The sequence below is a fragment of the Leguminivora glycinivorella genome, chromosome Z, assembly GCF_023078275.1.
Source record: "Leguminivora glycinivorella isolate SPB_JAAS2020 chromosome Z, LegGlyc_1.1, whole genome shotgun sequence".
Taxonomy (NCBI): domain Eukaryota; kingdom Metazoa; phylum Arthropoda; class Insecta; order Lepidoptera; family Tortricidae; genus Leguminivora; species Leguminivora glycinivorella.
The window spans coordinates 8293330-8316513 of record NC_062998.1 but is presented as its reverse complement, the minus strand read 5'-3'; the positions used below and the strand labels follow the sequence as shown (position 1 = coordinate 8316513).

At 37.9% G+C, this 23184-nt stretch overlaps 1 protein-coding gene across 1 annotated transcript; it reads left to right on the top strand.

Annotated features, from left to right (window-relative positions):
* Positions 1 to 5671: 5671 nt before the first annotated feature.
* Positions 5672 to 21003, top strand: LOC125241122 (protein obstructor-E-like). The gene is given in 7 exon segments (XM_048149453.1): positions 5672 to 5816; positions 12807 to 12833; positions 12836 to 12968; positions 16059 to 16177; positions 18712 to 18912; positions 19444 to 19639; positions 20825 to 21003. Coding segments are annotated over 7 exon segments (870 nt in total). The 5' UTR covers positions 5672 to 5767; the 3' UTR covers positions 20970 to 21003.
* The last annotated feature ends 2181 nt before the right edge of the window (positions 21004 to 23184 follow it).

The window sequence follows — 23184 nt, the reverse complement described above, 5'->3', positions numbered from 1 at the left end:
AGACGTCTGATGCGTGACGATGATGTGTCTGTCAAATGTGGTTGATGCAACGGGCCCTAAATGTGGTCAGTTTTTTTAGCAAGCCAACGGATCTCTGAAAGTAGAGTATTTGAACAAACGATTCGCGGAGTGAAACCGACGAGATGTGCACTTTCTCGCACGCTCGACGAAAGCGAGAATTGCGTGCACGCAACATTGCCCACTGCCCACAATGCCCACTGCTGGGCCTAATGCAACATTGCCCAGTAGTAGTGTGATTAGGCGATTGATTTTACCTTTATTTAAATGTATTACTTATACAAGACAAGACTGGTCTAGCAAGGCCTTTATTTATTTATATGTACAATCCAATCCCATGGATACATCTAGGTTCCATCTAGTTCTATCGTGGTTGATGAAAGCATTCGATGAAATACCATACTTTACTGGACGAAACTGATCATAGAATACATTCCGTCTGTTATTTCAAGCAAACTGCCAGATTAAATTCAGAAACTACCACCAACACTATACATCCTCGTCTTCGCACAATTTCTCTTGCAGATCGTTTGACAGCCTTCCGTCATCTGTTTTCCAATTCTAGTTTTTTAGACAGCAGCGACCTCTTTGGCATTTTGGTAGAACTATAAAACCCTTGTGTGCTCTATTTGTCAAATATACCTACCGTATTTAAAACGTGTCCGAAATAGCAATGCACGGTCGAGAAGTTTCCAAAGTTGCAGAACATTCCTCATGAGAATTTTCGGTAACTTCTGAGAATGATAATTTATGAGAATACTTAGTAACTTCCTAGTTTATACCATAATTTCGTGCGCTGGCTTCGTGTGCCGATGTTCTCAGGTTCGATCCTGAGAGCGATCTTTTTGTTTTTATTTTGTTTGTTTTCTTTTGTATACAGCGTGTGGATTCCATACGGGCGAATAATGTTTCCAGTTATAGTATCTGATCATACGAATCGTATAGGATAATCGTTTTGTTAAAAAGTGCTATTAATTAAGAGTAATATTTTTTTAAATCTGGCCAAGCAGCAATGCACGCCGTCCAACTTAATTTGAGATGACATAAACGTCATGTCGTAATGACGTTTAGGTAAGTACGCTAATTGATGTGGACTTAATACATTGCGTGCTAAATTATTATGTATGAAAAAAAATATCTCACCTATTCAAAAAAAAACCATGTAGTTAGGCTCCTTAGGTCCGATACTAATCGTTATTAAGATATTCGCCCGTATGGAATACACACGCTGTATACACATATTGGCATGACCAAAAACAGGCATCAAGAAATAATAGTTCGGTACCTAATATAAAAAAGTCAGGACTAAAACTCTGAAAGTCTGAAAGTCGAAATGTTCCCTGAAGTATAGTGAGAATTTAAGCAACTTATAGTGAGAATTTAGGAAACTTATCACTTATCAACAAAATAGCTAACTGTAATAGACAATATTATACCTATAATAACATATAGTTTTATATTATGCCCATTTAAACATTATTCCAAGTATATTCTCTTGTTTAAATAATAAATTGCATATTGCGGGAATGTTCTGCGAACATTCTCAAGAATGTTTCCGCTTTTTGGGAATGTTCTGCAATTTCTACATTACTAGTCCGAAACTACATTTTGGTGGTTCTCTGATATATATTTTGAACAGCTTAAAATATGTCCCACTGCTGGGCAAATCCCCTTCCTTTCTCCGCTGATCACAGTTTGATGCCCGGTCTCGTCAATCGCTGTAATCTATACTAATATTACTAATCTATACTAAGGTAACTGTCCCATATTACGGGAACTTAAGACGTTTCCTACTTTGAGTGAGGATTGTAAAAAAAATGCGAAGTTTCTAGTCGTGTTAATTATTTTATTTTAAGGGTAAGTCTTCTACGATGGATTTAAGACACAATTTTGTATCGTAACTTCTAATTTATAAAAATTACCGTTGTTTTACTTAACCCTTAGTTTGCCCATTATTCCGGGATATAATTTTGGTATGGCTTTAATTCCGGGAGTCGTTGTACGTAATTACGGGATACCTTTAAAGTCCACGTTGTTGAAGCATAATGTAAAAAAACGAATTAAAAATATTGTTTACATAAATATATAAATGCACATATCGTTTTGATAGTTGCTTATACAGAGTGTATTTTTTATAATTGGCAATGTTTTCATGGGTTGGAGTGGGATGGGAAATATGATATTTTACGGTATAACTATGTATTGTATGATATAATGACAGGGTGTTATAAGTTTTACTGTCTGTCTAAGGCATCGCTTTCGAATGGATGAACCGATTTAGATTAGTTTTTTTCGTTTGAAAGCTGAATTAGTCGAGAGTGTTCTTGGGCATGTTTGGTGAAAAACGCTTTACAATGTCGGGATTTTTTTCAAAATTTAATTTCAATCCAGAAGCTATTGCCGGTTATAAAACTTGCACGGTACTCGTGAAAATTTCAGTTTTTTGGTACTGGTGATCACTGAGCTACACCGTATACATATATGGTGGTGATAAGTTATTCAAGTATGTATATATAAATAACTAGTACTCAATAAATAAATATTATAGGCCGTTCTTACACAGATTGACTGTCTGACGAATTTGTACTATTTTATATTTATATATGTCTATCCTATTATATATTATCCTCATCTAAATTTTAGCTTTATAGTACTAATAATAATTGAGCTAAATCGTAGACGGACAGACTGACTGACGGACAAACCAATATGCGGTATAAAGATATTTAGCTAACTAAGGAAGTTTAAAAACGTAATAGTCGGGTCTCTATACCTTATTTTGTGTTTTTATATTTTAATACACTTTATATAGGCATACCGGAATAAGATACACTCATATAAAGTCGTGTACTTAATTACGGCAGTCAAAACGAAGGCTATATTAAAAGACAAACAAGATTTTTTTCTTAGTACATTGGAAGATTATATAACAATTATACTCAAAACATCGAAATAAGTAACCTTTGTGCTTTAATTTTGTGAAATAAAACAAATTTAATGTCGATGTCACACTCCAATATTTCGCACGTATTACTCAACGAGTATACATTTCGTACTCAATTATGAGACTAAAAACGAAAAAATATATGTACCGTAATTATGTCACTATAATTTGTAATCTTTACTCAATATATTTACATGAAATATATAAATATACTTCACCGCAAATAGTAATAAAACATAAAAACATTGCGGACTGTGTTTCCGTTATTCCGTGATACTCCCGCAATTATGTACACCGCGTCAAAATGGTGTACATTATTCCGGGAGCGGGTATTTTTATTAAAATATGCTTTAAATTAATTTGAAAAGATGATATAAATGTATTTTAATAACTATAAGACAATTATGATACAAATTTGATATAAATAAACTTACCCGCATCACAGTAAACCCTTAAGAAGTTCCGCTGCCGCGTTAAGCTCACCGTCAAACACGCCCATAGAAACCACTGCGTGGTTACGACTGACGCGTTTGGAGGTACCTCACGGCTTCAAAAGATACGACAGATATTCGAAAATCGACTTTTTCGGTTCTATTTGATCTATATTTAATAAAATACTGCCTTAAATTAAGATTTTACTGATAGTTTCCTTATTTTGCGACAAAAACCAAAGTATCCCGGAATAATGTACCACATTTTACTATCCCGGAATAGTGTACAGTTACCTTAACATTATAAATGGGAAAGTGTGTGTGTCTGTTTGTTTGTCCGCCTTTCACGGCAAAACGAAACAATTTTTTTTTAAGTGGAGATAGTTGAAGGGATGGAGAGTGACATAGGCTACTTTTAGACTCTTTCTGACGCGAGCGAGGCCGTTGAAAGAGCTAGTAGCTAATAAAGTAATAGTTATTTGTTATACAAGGGGGCAAAGTTGTATTTTAACGCCGAGTGTGAAATTGAAAAACGAGCAAGTGAAAGGATTCTATAGTTGAACCACGAGCGAAGCATGGTTCGAGAATAGAATCCTGAACTTGCGAGTTTTTTAACATACGAGAAGTAAAATACATTTGCACCCGAGTGTAACACAAAACTTTTCCCCTCACTATAGCGAGGAAACTACAACGCAAAAAAATGCGTTTATCACTGCTTCCAGTAGTTCCACAGGTGGTAAATCATCTTTATTACTAGATTCACCTACTTTTATCAATTTTAAAGCAGTTAATTTGATTATATTCAAGGTCAAATTACTTTACCCACTAGTGGATAAAATGCGTTTTTACCCGCTGGTATTAAAAGACAAAACACGTGTTTCCGAGCTAGTGAGGGGAAAAATAAAATATTACTTTTGCGCGGTCATGATATTTATACCTATTCCTTAGTCTATAGCGGAACCATACAACATAGATTTGAATACATATGATTATCTCATATTATTTGTTAGTAAACATTAATTTGTGTAATTCAAACATAAAAGTATACAACTGGTTCATTATTAATGGAATAGCCATTTTGCATCCAACGACTTCATTAAAAATGCAATAATGACGTAATAATTCCTGTAAACAGCCTACTAATTATTATCAACCCACATAACTAGTTACTTAATCACGACACACACTTAATTGTAGTTACTTAAGTACTTCTGGCTATTCTTTCACCTGGTTTACTTATATGATTGCTATTTTGACAATATTTAAGTATCCTCCTTGCGTTATCCCGGCATTTGCCACGGTTCATGGGAGCCTGGGGTGCGCTTTGAGAACTAATCCCAAGATTTGGCGTAGGCACTAGTTTTACGAAAGCGACTGCCATCTGACCTTCCAACCCGAAGGGTAACTAGGCCTTATTGGAATTAGTCCGGTTTCCTCACGATGTATTTATTGTTTTCCTTCACCGAAAAGCGACTGGCAAATATCAAATGACATTTCGCACATAAGTTTCGAAAAACTCATTGGTACGAGCCGGGGTTCGAACCCGCGACCTCCGGATCGTAAGTCGCACGCTCTTACCGCTAGGCCACCAGCTTTGACAATATTTAAGTACAAGGTCCAAAACAGTAATCTTAACTTTTTGACTAGGAAACTACCGAGATTTAACTAATCCATACTAATATTATAAATGGGAAAGTGTGTGTCTGTTTGTTGGTCCGTCTTTCACGGCAAATTTTTTAAGTGAAGATAGTTGACGGGATGGAAAGTGACATAAGCTACTTTGTGTCTCTTTCTAACGAGAGCGAAGCCGCGGGCAAAAGCTAGTAACCTATAAAAGTCAAAAAAAGTTCAAAAACAACTCCGCGCCCGAAATTAATAACCTAGTTGTTCCTAGAGGGCGCAGGAAAGCGTCCGTGCACCGGAAAAGTTACATGACGGTGCAAAAGCTTTACATTTAGGGGGTGACTGCAGCTGCAATAGTCCAAATTAAAAATTAATTCAATTTATTAATATTTAATGTCATAATTGTTCTTATCATCATGATTAGCGATAAACCTCGCAATGCCATTACAAATCAATTAATCAGAATTAGCGCATTCTTTCCATCCTAATTTCCTTGCTGAACACGTCCGACAATAACAGGATCTTAAGTGTTCCGACTTCATTTGAATGAAGAGTGCCGCCTCATACCAGTTCCTCTAAGAGGGTAAGAGACAGCAACACAAGCCAGCCTTTCGCCGAGACGCTCACTTGCTAAGAATCGAAGACAAAAACTGTTATGTTCAGTGCGCTGGAGTGCGGTGCCGGCGTCTGTTCAACACACTCTATAAAAAGTGTAATTTTATTACATAATAGTGTATTTTAATAACAAAAGATGGCGTTCAAATCGAGTATAGGGCTAGTCTTCCTCGGGTGCCTAGTTGGTAAGTTTTATTGTGTGCGTTGCGAATTGATGCTTATGCTTTTGTTTTTATTATTGTAACGGCTAGTTTCCGTTATTTTATATGATGAATGATAACTTGAACATGTGTAGAATATTAATCTAATTATTACTATTTTACGTAAGCTTTTGACCTTTGTTACCAAAATATCACGGCATTCATAACTTGATTTTTACTGTTTTGGAAAACTTGGGCATGGTTTTATGGGATGTGCAACAGGCAAATCATTATCAACGAATAAGTAAATAGTTAGATATTCAATTTCTTCGCCCCCTTATTTAAAAGGGGTCTTTTATTTCATCTGTTGGTAGCTTTCGCGAACTTGGACACTAGTTACTTAGGAAAATCTACCATAAATCAGAAATAAAACTATAAATAGACATTATTGAAAGATTCCTTAGACTGAAGCAACTTTTAGTCATCACCAAGTATAAGCCACTAAGTTAAACCTTTTAAACTACCTTTACAGAATCAGAATCAAAACTAGGGACTTAACACAAAAGAGATATATATAGAACAACTAGACTGTAACAGACTCATTCGAACGAGAACTGTAGCGAAGTCTGAATCTTATTGAAAACGTATTCCACCGTGGCATATACTTTTGACGAGTTGCTACATTAGGAACTGTTTTATCAGTAGAAAAAGTAGCAATTCAAAAATTGTAGGCAGAGATGGTTGACCTTCCAAAATAAAGGCGCACCTTTTCTACGGGCAAAGCGTGTGTTGCGTATTATATCGATGCTGACTGTACGACTGTACTGTACTGTACTCAACCCATTTGAATCATAGGTCACAGTAGAACTTTTTCACAGTAAACGTGTGTTCAAAATTCAAAGTGACTTCTTTGGCAAATAAAGTGCGTTGTCAATAAGACAGAGTTCTAGAGTGGCCTAGGATTAGTGGACTGTATAGTTGAGTAATACAAATGTATCAATCCATATTTCCACTGCAACTGACCTATATAAGCGACCTTTACTTGCTTAATATGCTCGACGGCATCGAAGATATTGACCTTGTATTCTAGATATGCAATTCCTAGAACGGTGTCGGTATTCGGCCACGAATACTAATTAAACAACATTAATACCTACATATTTTAAACTAGTTTTGTGTTTAATATACGGGCGTGTTCATAAAAGACGTAAGTCGGTCAATTTGGTGCGTTTATATAATCTTTTATAAGCTCGAACGAAAGTTAATAGCCTTTAACTAATATAAGCAACTTTGAGAACCGGAGTAATATCAGTCGGATCATTAAACTATTAGTTAGCAATTATTTTTATTACTATCGTGGACGAAAATGCACTAGAATTGGGTCAAAAAGCTCATCATCGAATGCGACACTCAAAATATGGATCGTTCTGATACTTCTGATTTGTCCTCACCTTGTGTATACTACGGTTACGTAAAGCGGGGCCATAAGACATTAGGGTACCTAACCAATGACGTTGACTATGTACTCTAGCCCATTGCCTATAAATAATTTGAATGTCGCACATTTCTCTGGGCTTCGGTTGACAATAAAAGAAGCTTTTCTGCACTCGGCGAATAATTTGTATGGATTCTCACGAAGAATTATTGTGTGGTGTTCGGAAATCGAATACGCGTAGGAACATCATTTCTTGATGATCGAGAAAACCTAAAGGATGAATTATGCTGGAACGAGACGGCACGGAACGGAAACGGACGATATGTCAATTTATATAGAAATTGTAACGTGATCTCAGGGCTATCACGTGACTGCTTCTAAAGATATCTTAGACTCAACGACCCTGCCACACCCTATTCTAGCGTGAGCTATCCTTAAAATAGGTAAGGCAGGATGGATACATCAACGGAATTAAAGACATAATTTCGCGGAAATGCATTATTTTTTCCTTTAAGAGGATACGATACCGAAGCACGAATTCAAATTTGAGATTTTTAGGTCTTTATCGCCGTCGCGCTGACGGGGGTGGCACCCACAGCACAGTATAAAGCAGTAATAACTCTTCTAACAAACTTCACTCCGCGCGGTGTGTCGAAAACTACTCTCCATATGCACCGAATACATGCGAAACTGGTAAGTATTGGGCTGGACAGTCGGGGCCGCGTTCGCGCGCTGTGTTGACGTGTTGAGTTCGGGAGAAAATGACGTCAGCACCGAAGACATATTTTCGTTACTGTAGTGTTTATGGGTGTATGGAGAACAGTTCTCAAAATGCGGAAATGTCAGAATGTTCTTTAGAATTCCTAGACACCCAGAAAAGTAAGTGGTTGTTATATTTTTTGCAGTGTTAGGTACATTATTGCTTACGTAAATGGCGTAAAAGTGAGATTTAAAGCTAGAATGACACATTAAAATCAATAAGGATTTATCTGTAACGACATTTAGGTAGATGCTGCGATCTATCTAGCTCGAAAGTTTGGTACCTACTTTTTATATTTTTTTTATACAACGTCGGTGGCAAACAAGTATACGGTCCGCCTGATGTAAAGCGGTCACCGTAACCTATGGACGCCTGCAACTCAAACAGTGTCACATGCGCGTTGCCACCCCATTAGAAACTTGTACACTCCCTTTTGCTGTGTGCCTACTTAAATATTGTGCAAACATCTATTCAAACATTTTATGTAAATACGATTTCGTCAGTATTTAAGAAACTAACACGTACTTGAATCTTTATTAGATAAAAAGGTAGAAAGAGCGTTGGTACTAGCATAGCGCCATACACAATTACTACGAGTAGGACAGTAGCACAGGTACAACCCTGCGTGACCTTGCGCAGTAGTAACGACCGCGTCGCCGCTGCCGGAGATTAACTACTGATTTATCCTTATACTGTGCCCACAGAGAGGCCCTGTGTGCGTGCGCCGTGGCGCACGCACACAGCCGCGTTCGCCGCCGGCGCAAGTACCTATACTCGCGCTCGACTCGAGCGCTCTTTATATTTCTCTAGTTTCGGACTTCTGATGCGTAATGTTTTGGACTCCGTGAAGTATACTAAGTGAACTGATTTGACTAAAATGCAAATTTGTAATGTTTTAAGTATTCCACTAAGCAATTCCACAAGGAAAAGCCCTATCCTGTTCATAAATAAGATTGTTTAAATTTTTTCCAACGCCTTAGGACGTAGAATATAAATTTTACGCGCTGGGAACAAACATTGCATTTAATAAAAACTAATGACTATTGTTAGTTGGATGAATCCATGATATTGTATCGCGTGATTCTCGAATTATTCGGTTCGATTTCACCAAACATGCATCGAATACAGATTAAATGCGTGACTCGAGTTACATTTTTACACATCTACTAATTTTTAGGGTTCCGTAGTCAACCCTTATAGTTTCGCTATGTCTGTCTGTCTGTCCGTCCGTCCGTCCGTCCGTCCGTCCGTCCGCGGATAATCTCAGTAACCGTTAGCACTAGAAAGCTGAAATTTGGTACCAATATGTATATCAATCACGCCAATAAAGTGCAAAACTAAAAAATGGAAAAAAATGTTTTATTGGGGTACCCCCCCCCCCCCCTACATGTAAAGTGGGGGCTGATATTTTTTTCATTCCAACCCCAACGTGTGATATATTGTTGGATAGGTATTTAAAAATGAATAAGGGTTTATTAAGACCGTTTTTTGATGACCGTTTTTGGTTTTCGGAAATAATCGCTCCTAAAGGAAAAAAAGTGCGTCCCCGCCCCTCTAACTTTTGAACCATATGTTTAAAAATATGAAAAAAATCACAAAAGTAGAACTTTATAAAAACTTTCTAGGAAAATTATTTTGAACTTGATAGGTTCAGTAGTTTTTGAGAAAAATACGGAAAACTACGGAACCCTACACTGAGCGTGGCCCGACACGCTCTTGGCCGGTTTTGGAATACTCATATGGCCATTTATTTAATAAATATCACTAAAGTTATATAGATTTTAGTTTTAAGTAATTTCTTACAATTATTTGAATGAAAAGCTCCTATTTTGGTTTTTTAAAAATAATGTGGGATAAGATAAGAGAACGATAGCTAAGCAATTTCGTCTAAATGTTATCGACTCGCCCTAGTTGTTAAGTAATAAACCTTTTTAGAAATCCTGATTAGTACATATTCTTTAAAATATAAAACTTGTAGTTAAGGAAACAGTCCATAAAAAATAAAATCTGAATTTGTGTGTAGAACTTCCTCTTAACAGGCACAGTTTTAAGAAATACTTTCGACGTACGAAGTGCGTCTGTCGACTTAGTTCTGGTTAGGTAAGAGAGAAATCAGCGCAAATATGTTGCCTCACCCTCATTGTTGGCCACAATGCTCTTACGTTTGGCAATAGATTAATACTTATTAGCATCCACCCGATAGCCCGGTTCGATAACATCGGCCTGAATTAGCATCGGATGCATTGTATTTTCCGTATGGCGTTTCAACTACACATGAGATATAGATGTTAAACTTTCGTGAGAGATATTCAAACATTTAACACCTAACGGCCCGGCCACGACATTGGTCTAAGCGCGACAGCGGTGAGCGGCGGCCATACCAATGAGCGAGACACAGCGATGGGACTTTTCATTCGCACGTATGGCTGCCGCTCACCGCTGTCGCGCTTAGACTAATGTCGTGGCCGGGCCGTAACCCTGCACAGAGTGGTAGTAACCGCCGCGAGCTCTCATGCCTGACGGTGGGTCTCCTAAATGACCCGAAACATGAAAGTGTGACATGTCTGTTTGTTTGTCCGTCTTTCACGGCAAAACGGGTGGACGGATTGACGTGATTTTTTAACGTTTAGATAGTTGAAAGGATGGAGAGTGATATAGGCTACTTTTGTCTCTTTCTAACGCAAGCGAAGCGTCGTGCAAAAGCTAGTATTTAATAAAGTGAGTTTATCGTGACATAATGATAAAAATGCGACTGTAATAGCATGTTCACATTGTTAACTTGCGATTAGATACCTAATTACTTTTGATTTAACTAATTAATAACACTTAAACGTATTACAGTCGAGTTCATAAATATGTGTACATTTCTTCACCGTAACTCGTTGCAATAAAGTAAAAAAATTTACACATATTTATGAGCTCGATTGTACATACTTTAATGTAATAACAAGTACTTATTGCATTCATCCACGCCAGCAATAAATTAAAAAAAATAGTGTAAAATCATCGCGTGCGGCTACTTTTAATAGAACAGGGGGCCGATTTTTGAATCTCACGGCGTTTGAATTCAGAAAATTGTCACTGAAAATAGTAGGCAATTTCGGTGACAATTTTCTGAATTCGAACGCCGTGAGATTCAAAAATCGGCCCCCAGCACGGGAAGCATGGTCGCGCGATAGACGATAAAAATATCAGGCCGTCCCTATCGCACTTACAAATAGTGCGATAGGGACGACCTGCTATTTTATCGTCTATCGCGCGACCATGCTTCCCGTGCAGGAACTCAAAGAGATAAAATTTTATCTCTTTCTATTCCTATCCCATCTTTACTATATTCCTGTGTCCTGACCTCTGGCCATGCGCAAAGCCGAAGCCAAACGTAGAGAATTAAATGTATCGGATTGTTGAAATCAAGGATTTTATACCAGATTTATATAGGACTAGCTTTTGCCCGCGGCTTCGCTCGCGTTAGAAAGAGACACAAAGTAGCCTATGTCACTCTCCATCCCTTCAACTATCTCCACCTAAAAAATCACGTCAATTCGTCGCTCCGTTTTGCCGTGAAAGACGGACAAACAAACGACACATTCACTTTCCCATAAATTACAATATTGAGTTTGGATTTACATACTTCATACTAAGACTCGTACCCCGATTTTTTAGCGCCACCTATTAAATACTATCATAACTACACTGATGATGCCTACATTTTTTTATGTGTATTGACGTGATGTCATGATTTTAAAATAAAGAAATAATATGTCATTTGTTCTTATAAAAAATAAAAACGCAAAAATATTTGGATAAAATATGATTTTGGCCGCTTTCAGGCTGCGAAACAGCGCCATCTAGTTTTAAGCCTAAAAGGCCCATACATTTCAGGGGTACGCTTATTTGTATGGGCTTTGTCAGTCCAGTATTAAATCGTTCTTGGTTGAAATTGACAAACGTTTATTCATAACATAACAATGACCTTCAAAATTGTCAAATCAACCGTCAAGTAACCCGATCGATATTTTCATCGTTCTGCACCGATTGCCTTCGCTAAGAGAAAGGCTTATTAGAAAATGGCGACCTTTAGTGTCTCATTGTCACAAAGCAGGAAGTCCGCCGTTTCAATGCAAGCCGCTTTTCATATTAAAGTCAAGAAATCAATGTTGTGTGCAGTGTGCACTGGAAATAACAATAACACATTTACTGGCTCGTTGAGTGTCAAAAGTTAGGTTTTTGGTTGAGAAAATGTCACTTTTGACATGATTGAAAACTATTTACATGAACATAATTATTTAGGTACACAATTATATAAGAAACTAAGACTAAACCTAAAAGCTAGCTAATGTCTAAAATAGGCCCTTGAGGCATTGTACCAAGGATGCTGGCGACATTTCCTCGCTGTATCGCATGTGACATGATTAGAATCGTTTGATTATACATATGGTGCGCATTGCTCGAATCGGGCTGATAATGGGCTCACTTAAACGGTACGCAAATTCACATACAATTTTGTGGGTGCATTGCAGAGTTTTGAGGTTACATATAAAGCAGCACATCAATCAAACACCGCAATTTAATGAAGCACCGTGTAAATTTGCCCTTCACACACATCATCCAATATTCAAATAGGAGTTTTTTTATTTACCTATTCTTTCTACATAATTATGTTTGTACCTACCTAAATATTATTGATTACTTAATTTGTGTTCTTAAACATGTTCCCGTACCTACCCAGAAATTAGCTATAAAATTACCAAAAAACATGATATTACTTTAGTGCGTTACGGTTGTTATGAATTACAAGTTATTTAACCTTTTTTACAAAAAAATAAACTTTGTCCCCCAGTACTAGCGTCATCAGCTCTACCAAAGAAACAAACCGCAAGCCGGCCAACGCGCCGTCGCGCGCGCAAGCAGAAGCCGACCGCGACGCCGAGATCACCAACTCTTGCCCCGACGACGGGTTCTTCGCCGACGCCGAGCAGTGCGACAAGTACTATGAATGCAGGTAAAACATTTTACAATATTTACATACATACTTACACAACATAGGTACATAATACACTCACCCTTGTTTTTCCAAAATTGATAGAAAAAGCTCATGACACTGGAATAGGCTGAGTTTCATCATAAATTAAATATAACAAGAATACACTCACCCTTGTGTTTCCAAAAAAATTGATGAGTGTCAATTCCGAGCCATAAACGTCAAAAGTGACACTTAACGCCATCTACAGGTATAATCGAACGGACTGCCATCTATGTGTGGTGGAGTGGGCGTTCGTGCTCTTGTTATATTTAATTTATGGTTTCATGTGCTCTGCTCAAGCCTAAATGCCGCTCTTATCAATTAAGGAGTTGAAAGAAAACGAAATCGTGGTATCGCAGTGATAGGTTGTGGTTAACACATAACTATTAAACACATAGGTACACAAGCTCACGTTTGTATTTCCAAAAGGGGTAAGCAGAACACAGGGGTTAAATAAGGGTTTTATACTTAGGAAATGAAATTGTGATATTGCAGTGACAGAACTAATGCATTACTACACCACAGGCGACAATAATATTTAACCAAAATTCTCCCAAAATAGGCGCAATTTTATGGCATCCAGTTGCGAACATCTAGCCCATGAAAATTTACAATAATTACCGATATTGCACTCATTTGAATGGGGACTTTACAATGTTTTATGAAGTGTTACAAACCCATCCAAATTACATAGTATTGTATACGTAGGTGTATGTTTGTTGCTATATGTTCGCATACAGATATTTTAAACGTGTCGGAATGCAGTCTTTTTCCTTTTCCGTTTATTTGTGTAATTTATTTTTAACCATCCTTAAAAGGTCGACACCACGAAGGATGTTCGCGAACAAGTTAAATGTCGGGATTTAGTATATATGTATGACGACCTATGTCCATGCGACCAAACCACCACACAATCCATAGATCATCTCCTCAGATATTGCCCTAAATTTATGAACCCACGTCTCGACCACGAAATCATCTGCCAAAACCTCAAAATTGACCCTTATAACCTTTTGGAAATCATTACAAAAAACTCAACTTTGGAATCATTCTGTAAATTTATCACTTATATAGTTAACAAACTCAAAAAATTCAACGGTACATAACTCATTATCACTCATTTATTCATCATTTTCATCACTACATTATTCCACAAATTTCATTAACTAATACAAACAGATCATCTATACATACGGAAAAAAAAAAAGATTCATTGAATTCAGCCGCCCGTATCATTCGCGGAGACTGGACTCGGAAGTCACAGATCATTAAAAAAAAAAAAGTATATATGTATACCTTTCCCGATATCAGTATAAGAAACAGCTTAAAAAGAGGCCAAATCGAGCTACCTATCCCATTTTATTGTGGAAATTGCTGTAGGTATGGGTAGGTAAATATTTCTAAAATATGGAATAAATCTCAATTACCTAACTTGCTGTTGCGCACGCAACCTTTCCTCATATAAAACTTTATTTTATCTATGCCTAATGCAATAAAGTCAACGTTCATGTAGATAATCACAACCAAAGTCATTTAGTCGTAATCTGAGTGTTACCTACTACTTAGTATGAGTATACAGCCAAGAGTTGGTCCTACCTAGCCAGTCCTTGGTCTTTTAAACCCATTGCAGTAGGAGACAAACATCTCAACAAATTGAGCGATTTGTCTAAGGTAACGGACTCAATCATGGACAGTTTAAGAAAAATTTTCGACTGTTTTTGATATTTCACTCATAAATGTAAAAATTCTACCGCTAGGCGTGTTAAATCTTGAATGTCCTATCCTTCTTTTACATTTCAAGCGTGTTGCAGAATATTCTCCTATTAGTTTCTTCATACTTAACAAATTAAAACTAGGTGTTTTTTCTCCAATTATGGACGGCAGTTCTCCAGTAATGGATAAAATAAATACAATTAGTTTACTCGGCACCAATTACGAATTTGTAGCTTTTGGTGTCGAGACACTCGGTCCGTGGGGTGGCGGTGCGCGCGGGCTCTGCAGAGAACTGGGCAGGCGGTTGAGGGAGTCAACGGGGGACCCTCGCGCGGGCAGTTTTCTCGCGCAAAAGATTGCAATCGCAATACAGCGCGGGAATGCTGCCTGCGTGATGGGTACCTTGCCACGTGGGCAAGGTTTATTATTTTAGGTTTTATTTTTAGGTAGTTTTAGTTTATTATTTTAAGTTTTATTTTTAGGTAGTTTTAGTTTATTTCTTTAAGTTTTATTTTGTAAGTAGGTTATTAGTTTGAGTTATTTTAACATAGGATTGTTTCTTGTAAATTTTGGTTTTGTAAATTGTTCCTTGTCCATCATAGGAGGTAGGCAGTTTTTCGGTTCCAGTAATGGATACTCGCAAAATAACGCCATTTCTTTATATCTTTGGAGCAACAAACTATTAGTATGTTTTATACCTTATCTCATGCTTAATGCAGTAAGTAAAACGCATTCAAGTTTACACCGAGTATTATTTTTTTATTATTTTATACATGAACTCAACTCTCTTAGCAACATTACTAAGAATTCGTCTTGATATTTTTTTCAGTAAACTGATGAATTTTATCTTGTTGCCAAATCCTTCAGAAATAACCGAATTAATTGAAACTTCAAAATGAAACAGCTCTACAACTCTAGTTTATGGTACATAGCCGTCAGTTTTTAGAAACTAATTTTAGATACTTATTTTTAAGGATTTGTGTTTTTCTGTCCATAATGGCATCACCGTCCATTATGGGGTATTTCACCTTATTTGGCGTTACATGTAATTTGTCGTTTTGTGTAAATATCTCCTGCTGAAGACTGATCTGACTTAAACAGTGGAGTTTGCAATACAAGGAGCTAGCGAAGCGCCTCGTCGATGCGACACGAGACAAGATGGCTGGCACTTACCTTGCGCAACGTAGGCATTGCCGCCCAACGTGGCACCTTGCCACAAGAAGCGGATTTAGAGCCGATTTTTTACTTAAAGTTATTAAGTTTTACTTAGGTTATTATAGTTTGTAAGTTATATACCATAAATAAATAGTGCAATACAAGACAAGTGAACCTAAATACCCTCTTATTACTTTACAGGCAGGGTGAGATCATCGAGAAGCTGTGCCCGGACGGCATGGTGTTTAACGACTACAATCCAGATGACGAGAAATGCGACCTGCCGTTCAACTTGGACTGCTCTCAGAGGCCTAAACTACGTGAGTATATAATTCCACGTCTGTGTAAAACAAACATACGACCAGCATCGCATCCAGTTACTCTAGATGCCTGCAACAGGAGTGCTATACTTAATGCGCTAACCTTTAAAACATTTAACCTTTTTTAAAGAACACTTATTTCTTAAGGCTGTCGAGGAAACCTCGGAAGGAAGCTCATTCAACAGCCGGAAAGTCTACTTGAGAAAATTCCTAAAGTACAAACAGTGCGTGATCATTTACATATTAAACATGTAAAATCGGGTAACTCACGCAAAATTGTCGAAGATCGCTCGACATGTTTCGCTCCGTAACGAGGATTTCATTGCATCGCGCGATGCAGACTGCGGGGCCGTAGCTCGTTGCGAGTGTTGCGACTGTTGACTCGGCGCGGGAGTCGGCGCAGGCATCGCGCGTGTTCAATGAAAATGTTCCTCGTTACGGAACGTTAACTTGTAGGTACCTATAGCTTTTGCCCAAGTCAAGTGCATTGACTTTTGTTTGAACTTATGATTCGACTCAACATTATTTAAAATAAGTTTAATGAACTGTTTTGCATTTGCACGTTGGGCTTTTTTCCTTTTCGTCGGTAATATTGGTATGTGTAACTTTAGTATGTTTAAATATTGATTACTACACAACACAACATAAACTCTACAAAAGTTATTTATAGTTGTTAGAAATGTCTCGATAAGTTTTTTTTTATGCCTATTAAAGATGAAAAACATTTTTAATCACAAAATCTACTATTAATGTTTTTGTTGAAAACTTACTTACAAATTTTGAGTAAGTACCTAATATACTCGTAACTCGAATTAAAACAGTGTCTTTCGGGGCCAAAGTGTATCTTACTCCAAAAATAATATTCTACAAGCGGTATTAGATTTCCTACAAATATGTCGCTTAAAAATAGCATCGGGTCTCAGGAGAATGTGATTGAAGGTACTTAATGCCTTGTAGGCACAAAGTGTAGCCTAAAATAAAGCGTGTCCACACGCTGTATCTGGTTTTGTCCACCACTGGGTCTAAGTATGTTATTAGCTTCCGTAATCTTAAATTGAATAAATCGAATCTTTGTATTATGTTTATTTGTATTATACCTAGTTCAAAATTAGTTTGAAACATGCTTAAGACGCTACAGGAGCGAAAATGCTAAAATGGAAAGGAGAAGAGCCCCCCTTCAATTTGGGAATTTTAGTTAAAATATAGGTAGTGTTATTAACTAGATTTGTTGAAAAAAAAAATGTCCATTAAGAACAACTCAGTTAAGAGATATTGCAAAAAAATTTTTAAAAACGAGGTTCCGCTCTCGACTGTTTCCTGCTTCAAAACTTAATTAATCGGTACGAAATTTGAGAATCTGAATAACAATGAAATAGTCTATGTTGGACCGTTTAGTTTTTTTGGTTAATTGTTACCACCTTTTATTACGCCATAATCAAAACAGTCGTTTTTGGAAATTTTTGATGGACTCGAGCGTCTTTAAAAATAAAAATATCAAAAAAATCAAAACGGTCCGACACAGATAAAAATAATATTAATCAGTGTTGAAAAAATCATTGCTCTATCTTCAAAAACCAGGGAGGAAATAGTCGAGAGCGTTTGTATGGAGAATTAACCCCTCCTGTATCGTCTTAAAATAATATTGGAAGTCAAAAAGGCGTGATTGAAGTTAAAGTCTCGTGAACCCAAGGTTTAGTCGAAATAAAGCGTGTTCAACACGTGTTAGTTTCGCCCACCGCCGGGTCATCGCGGACCGTGGCAACACGCGGGGGTCGGCTGGCGCTGGCCGGAGCAACTTTCACATCTCAAGGGGACCCGGTATTGTACCTCTGCATACATGCCGCTATTAATAGATTCACTTTAATTAACGGCGTTGAGAATCGTTTGACATTTCTGAGTTGGGCTTGAGCTACGAGTTTTTCACGGTGAATGAGAGGCTGCCTCGTGCGATGTCTATGTTTTTAAATTTTTAAACAGTACGTGAAGTATGAGACCAATTTCCCGATTAAGATGATTTTTAGAGGACAGATATTATATTTACAATTTAGATAATTGAGAATTGAAGTATTATGATATTACTTAATGATGATTGAACTAATACCCCACTCACTTTTTATAATGTGTCTGGGGGGGTAATACAAGAAATACATAAATATTTAGACGTACCTATAGGGTTAGGTACTTACCTGTAGTGTATCATTATAATGATCAAAATCATTCAAATACACGGTGATATAAAAAGTACCGTTCAAATTTTGCATAGTGACTTTCAGGGTCATAATGAACATTGAACAACTTTTATTATGGGACCAATGCTGAAATCGCAAAAAAAAAATTGGCTATTCCATAACAAATTCGTCTCATAATAAAAGTTTAAAAAAGTAGTCTAGTCAGTAGTGAATAGTATGTCTGTTGTGACATGAATATTTGTTAAGTATATATATACTGTCTGGGGCAGTGGGACAACATAGTTCTGTAAAAAAAAATCTCAAAAACATTTACCCTTACTCTTCCATATACCCTTTTCTCAACAGAGGAGCCCAAACCCACCCTCCACTGCCCACGCCTCAACGGCTACTTCTCCCACGAGGACCCGAAGGAATGCGGCAAGTTCTACTACTGTGTGGACGGCAAGTTCAACATGATCACGTGCCCCGATGGGCTCGTCTACAACGAGAAGACCGGCATCTGCACCTGGCCTGATGAGGCCAAGAAGAAGGGATGTGGTGCTGCTGGTGAGTTTCTTTGCCAAGCTATGACGTTTACTTATGGTAATTTTTTGAGGATACAAGCTCAACATGATCATTTGCCTTGATGGGATCGTCTACAACGAGAAGACCGGCATCTGCACCTGGCCTGATGAAGCGAAGCAGGGGTGCAGTGCTGCTGGTGAGTTTCCATGCAAATTTATTGCAACTATTTATGGTTCAATTCTTGGGGATACAAGTGCAATATGATCTCTTGCCCTGATGGGATCATCAACAACGAGAAGACCGGCACCTGGCCTGGTGAGGCTTAGAAGAAGGAATGCGGTGCTGCTGGTGAGCTTCCTTAAAAACGTATAGCTTCTACTTATGGTGACATTTCTGAGGATATATGTACATAATAAGTTCAACATGATCACTTGTCCCGACGGGCTCGTCTACAACGAGAAAAATCCATGAATAAACTTGTCTGTGGTCAATTGGTTTGTTGTCATATTCTCATCGATACTTAAGTCGACCGCTGGCATACCTATCGTTTTAATACAATATTAACTTCCTCAGAGGTGTTCCAATTCGACTGCCCGCCCGTGAACGAAACCTTCGGCCTCACCCACCCCCGTTACGCCGATCCTGACGACTGCCAATTCTTCTACGTCTGCATCAATGGAAACACGCCCCGTCGGTCCGGCTGCAAGCTCGGCCAGGCCTTCGACGATGTCAGCAAAAAGTGCGAGTGGGCAAGGAAGGTCCCTGAATGGTGAGTACTATAGAAGTTTTTAAGCAGTCAACTGTTCAATATATGAGATCTTCGGTCTCATTACCCTCGTCACGCTGACCCTGACGACTGCCAGTGGGCGAAGCAGATCCCTGAGTGTTGACTACCTATATCAGGAAATTTTCAAGTTTTAAGCCGTTTGATGCTCAAATTGTGAATGAATGTGAATGGTTTCACACATCCTGGCTTTTATGCAACAGTAGAAATTCGCCACTGCAACCTATTTAAGAAAAGCCAAAATGAATATTCCACATTAACTTTCAAACTACATACAGCATTTGTAATATTTGGTCAAAATACGATTAAAACTTTAGTCATCATCATCGTCCTTGCGTTGTCTCGGCATTGGCCATAGCTCATGGGAGCCTGGGGTCCGCTTTGAGAACTAATCCCAAGATTTGGCGTAGGCACTAGTTTTACGAAAGCGACTGCCATCTGACCTTCCAACTCGAAGGGTGACTAGGATTACCTTATTAGAATTAGTCCGGTTTCCTCACGATGTTTTCCTTCACCGAAAAGCGACTGGCAAATATCAAATGACATTTCGCACATATGTTCCGAAAAAATCATTGGTACCCGGGTTCCGGGGTTCGAACCCGCGACCGGATCGACAGTCGCACGCTCTTAACACTAGGCTACCAGCGCTTATACGACTAAAAGTTTAGTAGTTGAGCTTTTTTATTTATTTATCGTATGGCTTACAGGTTGTTCCCTGCTTAAACTTTTAAAATACTAGATTTAAGATATGGAGCTAAATACACAGTCAAGATACTGCCGAACTCTCTTCTGTGGGGCTTAAAATGGTAGATAGTGTTAAAAATTTTTGAATTTCATGATTCATTATCCTCATTACGAACCTTGCCGATGCTAATTTGTACCCACCTTGGGTAGTCGTCATCGCGGATTTGAATTCGTAAACTTATGACAAAATAGCTGTATGTTAACTAAGTTTTTCTTAATAATAAAATTACCGTGAGACACTGACATATTAAACATGTAAAACCGCCCCTGCCGCTGCCGCCAGCAAACTGCGGCCCGCAGTCTGCGTCGGGATACCATCGGCATCGCGCGTGCTCCTCGTTACGGAGCGAAACATGTCGAGCGACCTTCGACAATTTTACGTGAGTTACCCGATTTTACATGTTTAATAAGTTTTTCTTCTTGCAGCGCTGACTGGTACAAAGGCCAGCTGACCGACGCCGAGCTGGACGCCCTGGAGAACCCCCCCACCCTGAAGCCGAAGCCCTCCAGCTCACAGCCGAGCCGCCGCAAGCCCCAGCGCCCCGGCAAGGGCAAGGCGGTTGAGGAATGAGCGTTAGACCAATAAACGGGTTAAGTTTTAAGTATTGGTGTGTTTTTTTATTATCCTGAGAGTTTGATCTTAGTGACAAAGCTATTTACGTCATCATCATCATCCTCCTTGCTTTATCCCGGCATTTGCCACGGCTCATGGGAGCCTGGGGTCCGCTTTGGACAACTAATCCTAAGATTTATCCCAACTAATCCCAGCAGAAAGCGACTGCCACCTGACCTTCCAACCTGAAGGGTAAACTAGACCTTATTGGAATTAGTCCGGTTTCCTCACAATTTTTTCCTTCATCAAAAAGCGACTGGCAAATATCAAATGCCATTTCGCACATAAATTCCGAAAAACTCATTGGTGTGAGCCGGGACTCGATTACCGCTAGGCTACCATAAATCAAGCGCGACTTCAAGTATAGACTCACGGGGGCGAGAATGCCAGTTGTGCTAGACCGCCAGTTCTGAAAATTTGCAGTATAAATATTTATAAAATATTTATTCTATGATATGGCTTAAAAAACTGACATTTGAAAATCACCTCTGCATTTCCCATGCCTTTTACAACCTTCTTACAGTAATTTCTTAGGATTCTATGGAAATTATTAAGTTGCTAAGCAACCCCCATACTAAAGTCTCTTGAGTGGTTGACTGTCATGTCATGTCATGTGAGACTAAAAAGAAAGTTTAGTGCTAATGTCTAACAAAAAATCACGAAGCTAAAGGTACATTGTGTTCTTACCAGGATTCAATTCCGGGGCCGCCGGCATGAAAGGTAGGATTATGCAATGATTTATATCGTCATAGTGTGATACAACCAGTTTTGGTATTATTCCGCATTCCGCACTCTTACACTGATCACCCATAACGAGCATTTCTTTTTTTTTGCCACTTTTATGAGATGTGATATAATTGAAAAAATTATGATGTTTCTACTTAGAATCACTAGCTTTTTCAATCCTAGTAGTTTAAAAAATTGTCCCATACGATTTTCTCTCATTTTGTTACCGTTTTCCGTACATGTTGTGTGGGGTTTCAAAAGGGGAAAGTAATAAAAATGTATAAACATTCTGGGACACTTTTTGTCTCCCAGTGAGATTGAAAGTCCTCGTGATTCTGAGTACAATCTACCTAAAATTCCCTGAAAAAATTAAAATAAAAAAATGGGAAAAAAAATGCTCTAATATGTAAAACTGGAAGCAAAATCCTTCACCTAAAGTAGACTGTTTTACTAAATTTTGAGCATCTTGGATTATATAAACAAATCCTGAGTAGTAGGTACAGTCGCAATATTTCCCAGCGACGATGTGATATGATACCAATTAAAATAGTATCCTGCAACGGAAAGCGCCAGTTCGGTCCCTTTCAGTAGGATAGAAGGTCAAAAACCGGCCAAGAGCGTGTCGGGCCACCCTCAGGGTAGGGTTCCGTAGTTTACCGTATGTTTTTCAAAAACTGTTCATCCTATCAAGTTCAAAATTATTTTCCCAGAAAGTCTTTATAAAGTTCTACTTTAGTCATTTTTTTAACTTTTGGATCGATTATCTCCGAAAATATGAACAATATCAAAATTTGAATTAGAAAACCCCTATTCATTTTTAAATACCTATCCAACAGTATATCACACGTTAGGGTTGAAATGAAAAAAAAAATCACTGCCCAATTTACGTGAAGGGGGGGTAACCTAATAAAAAAAATCCACTTTTTATTTTACCACTTTGTCGGCGTGATTGATAATGATATACATATTGGTACCAAATTTCAGCTTTCTAGTACTATGGCAAAACTGTAAGGGTTCCTAGTTGACTACGGAACCCTAAAAAGGTAATGACGGTCTATATCCCGGTCAATAAAACTCTTGAAAATAAAACTCTTATAGTTATGATTATTAAAATAGTTATACACAATAGACAAACTTAATTTTTATGTCGTATTTGTTATACAACAATAATTAGTAATCGTTTAATATTTAATTAGATAATTACATAAATTTATACCACCTCACGTTTAAGTAATTTGGTCGGTTTTGCCATTCCAAACAAGGCAAATGATTGTAGACCTTGATAAGTAATTTTTAAGGAAGCAGGAAAAGCTGAAACCTTGATTAAAATAGCCCCTTTTAATAATTGTCTACGATTTTCGTCCGAGATCGGACTTAGATTAAGGATACAGTGGCTTTTTGTCCTACTTCCTATAGATTGGTGTTGCTTGCCTAAATAAGCATATTT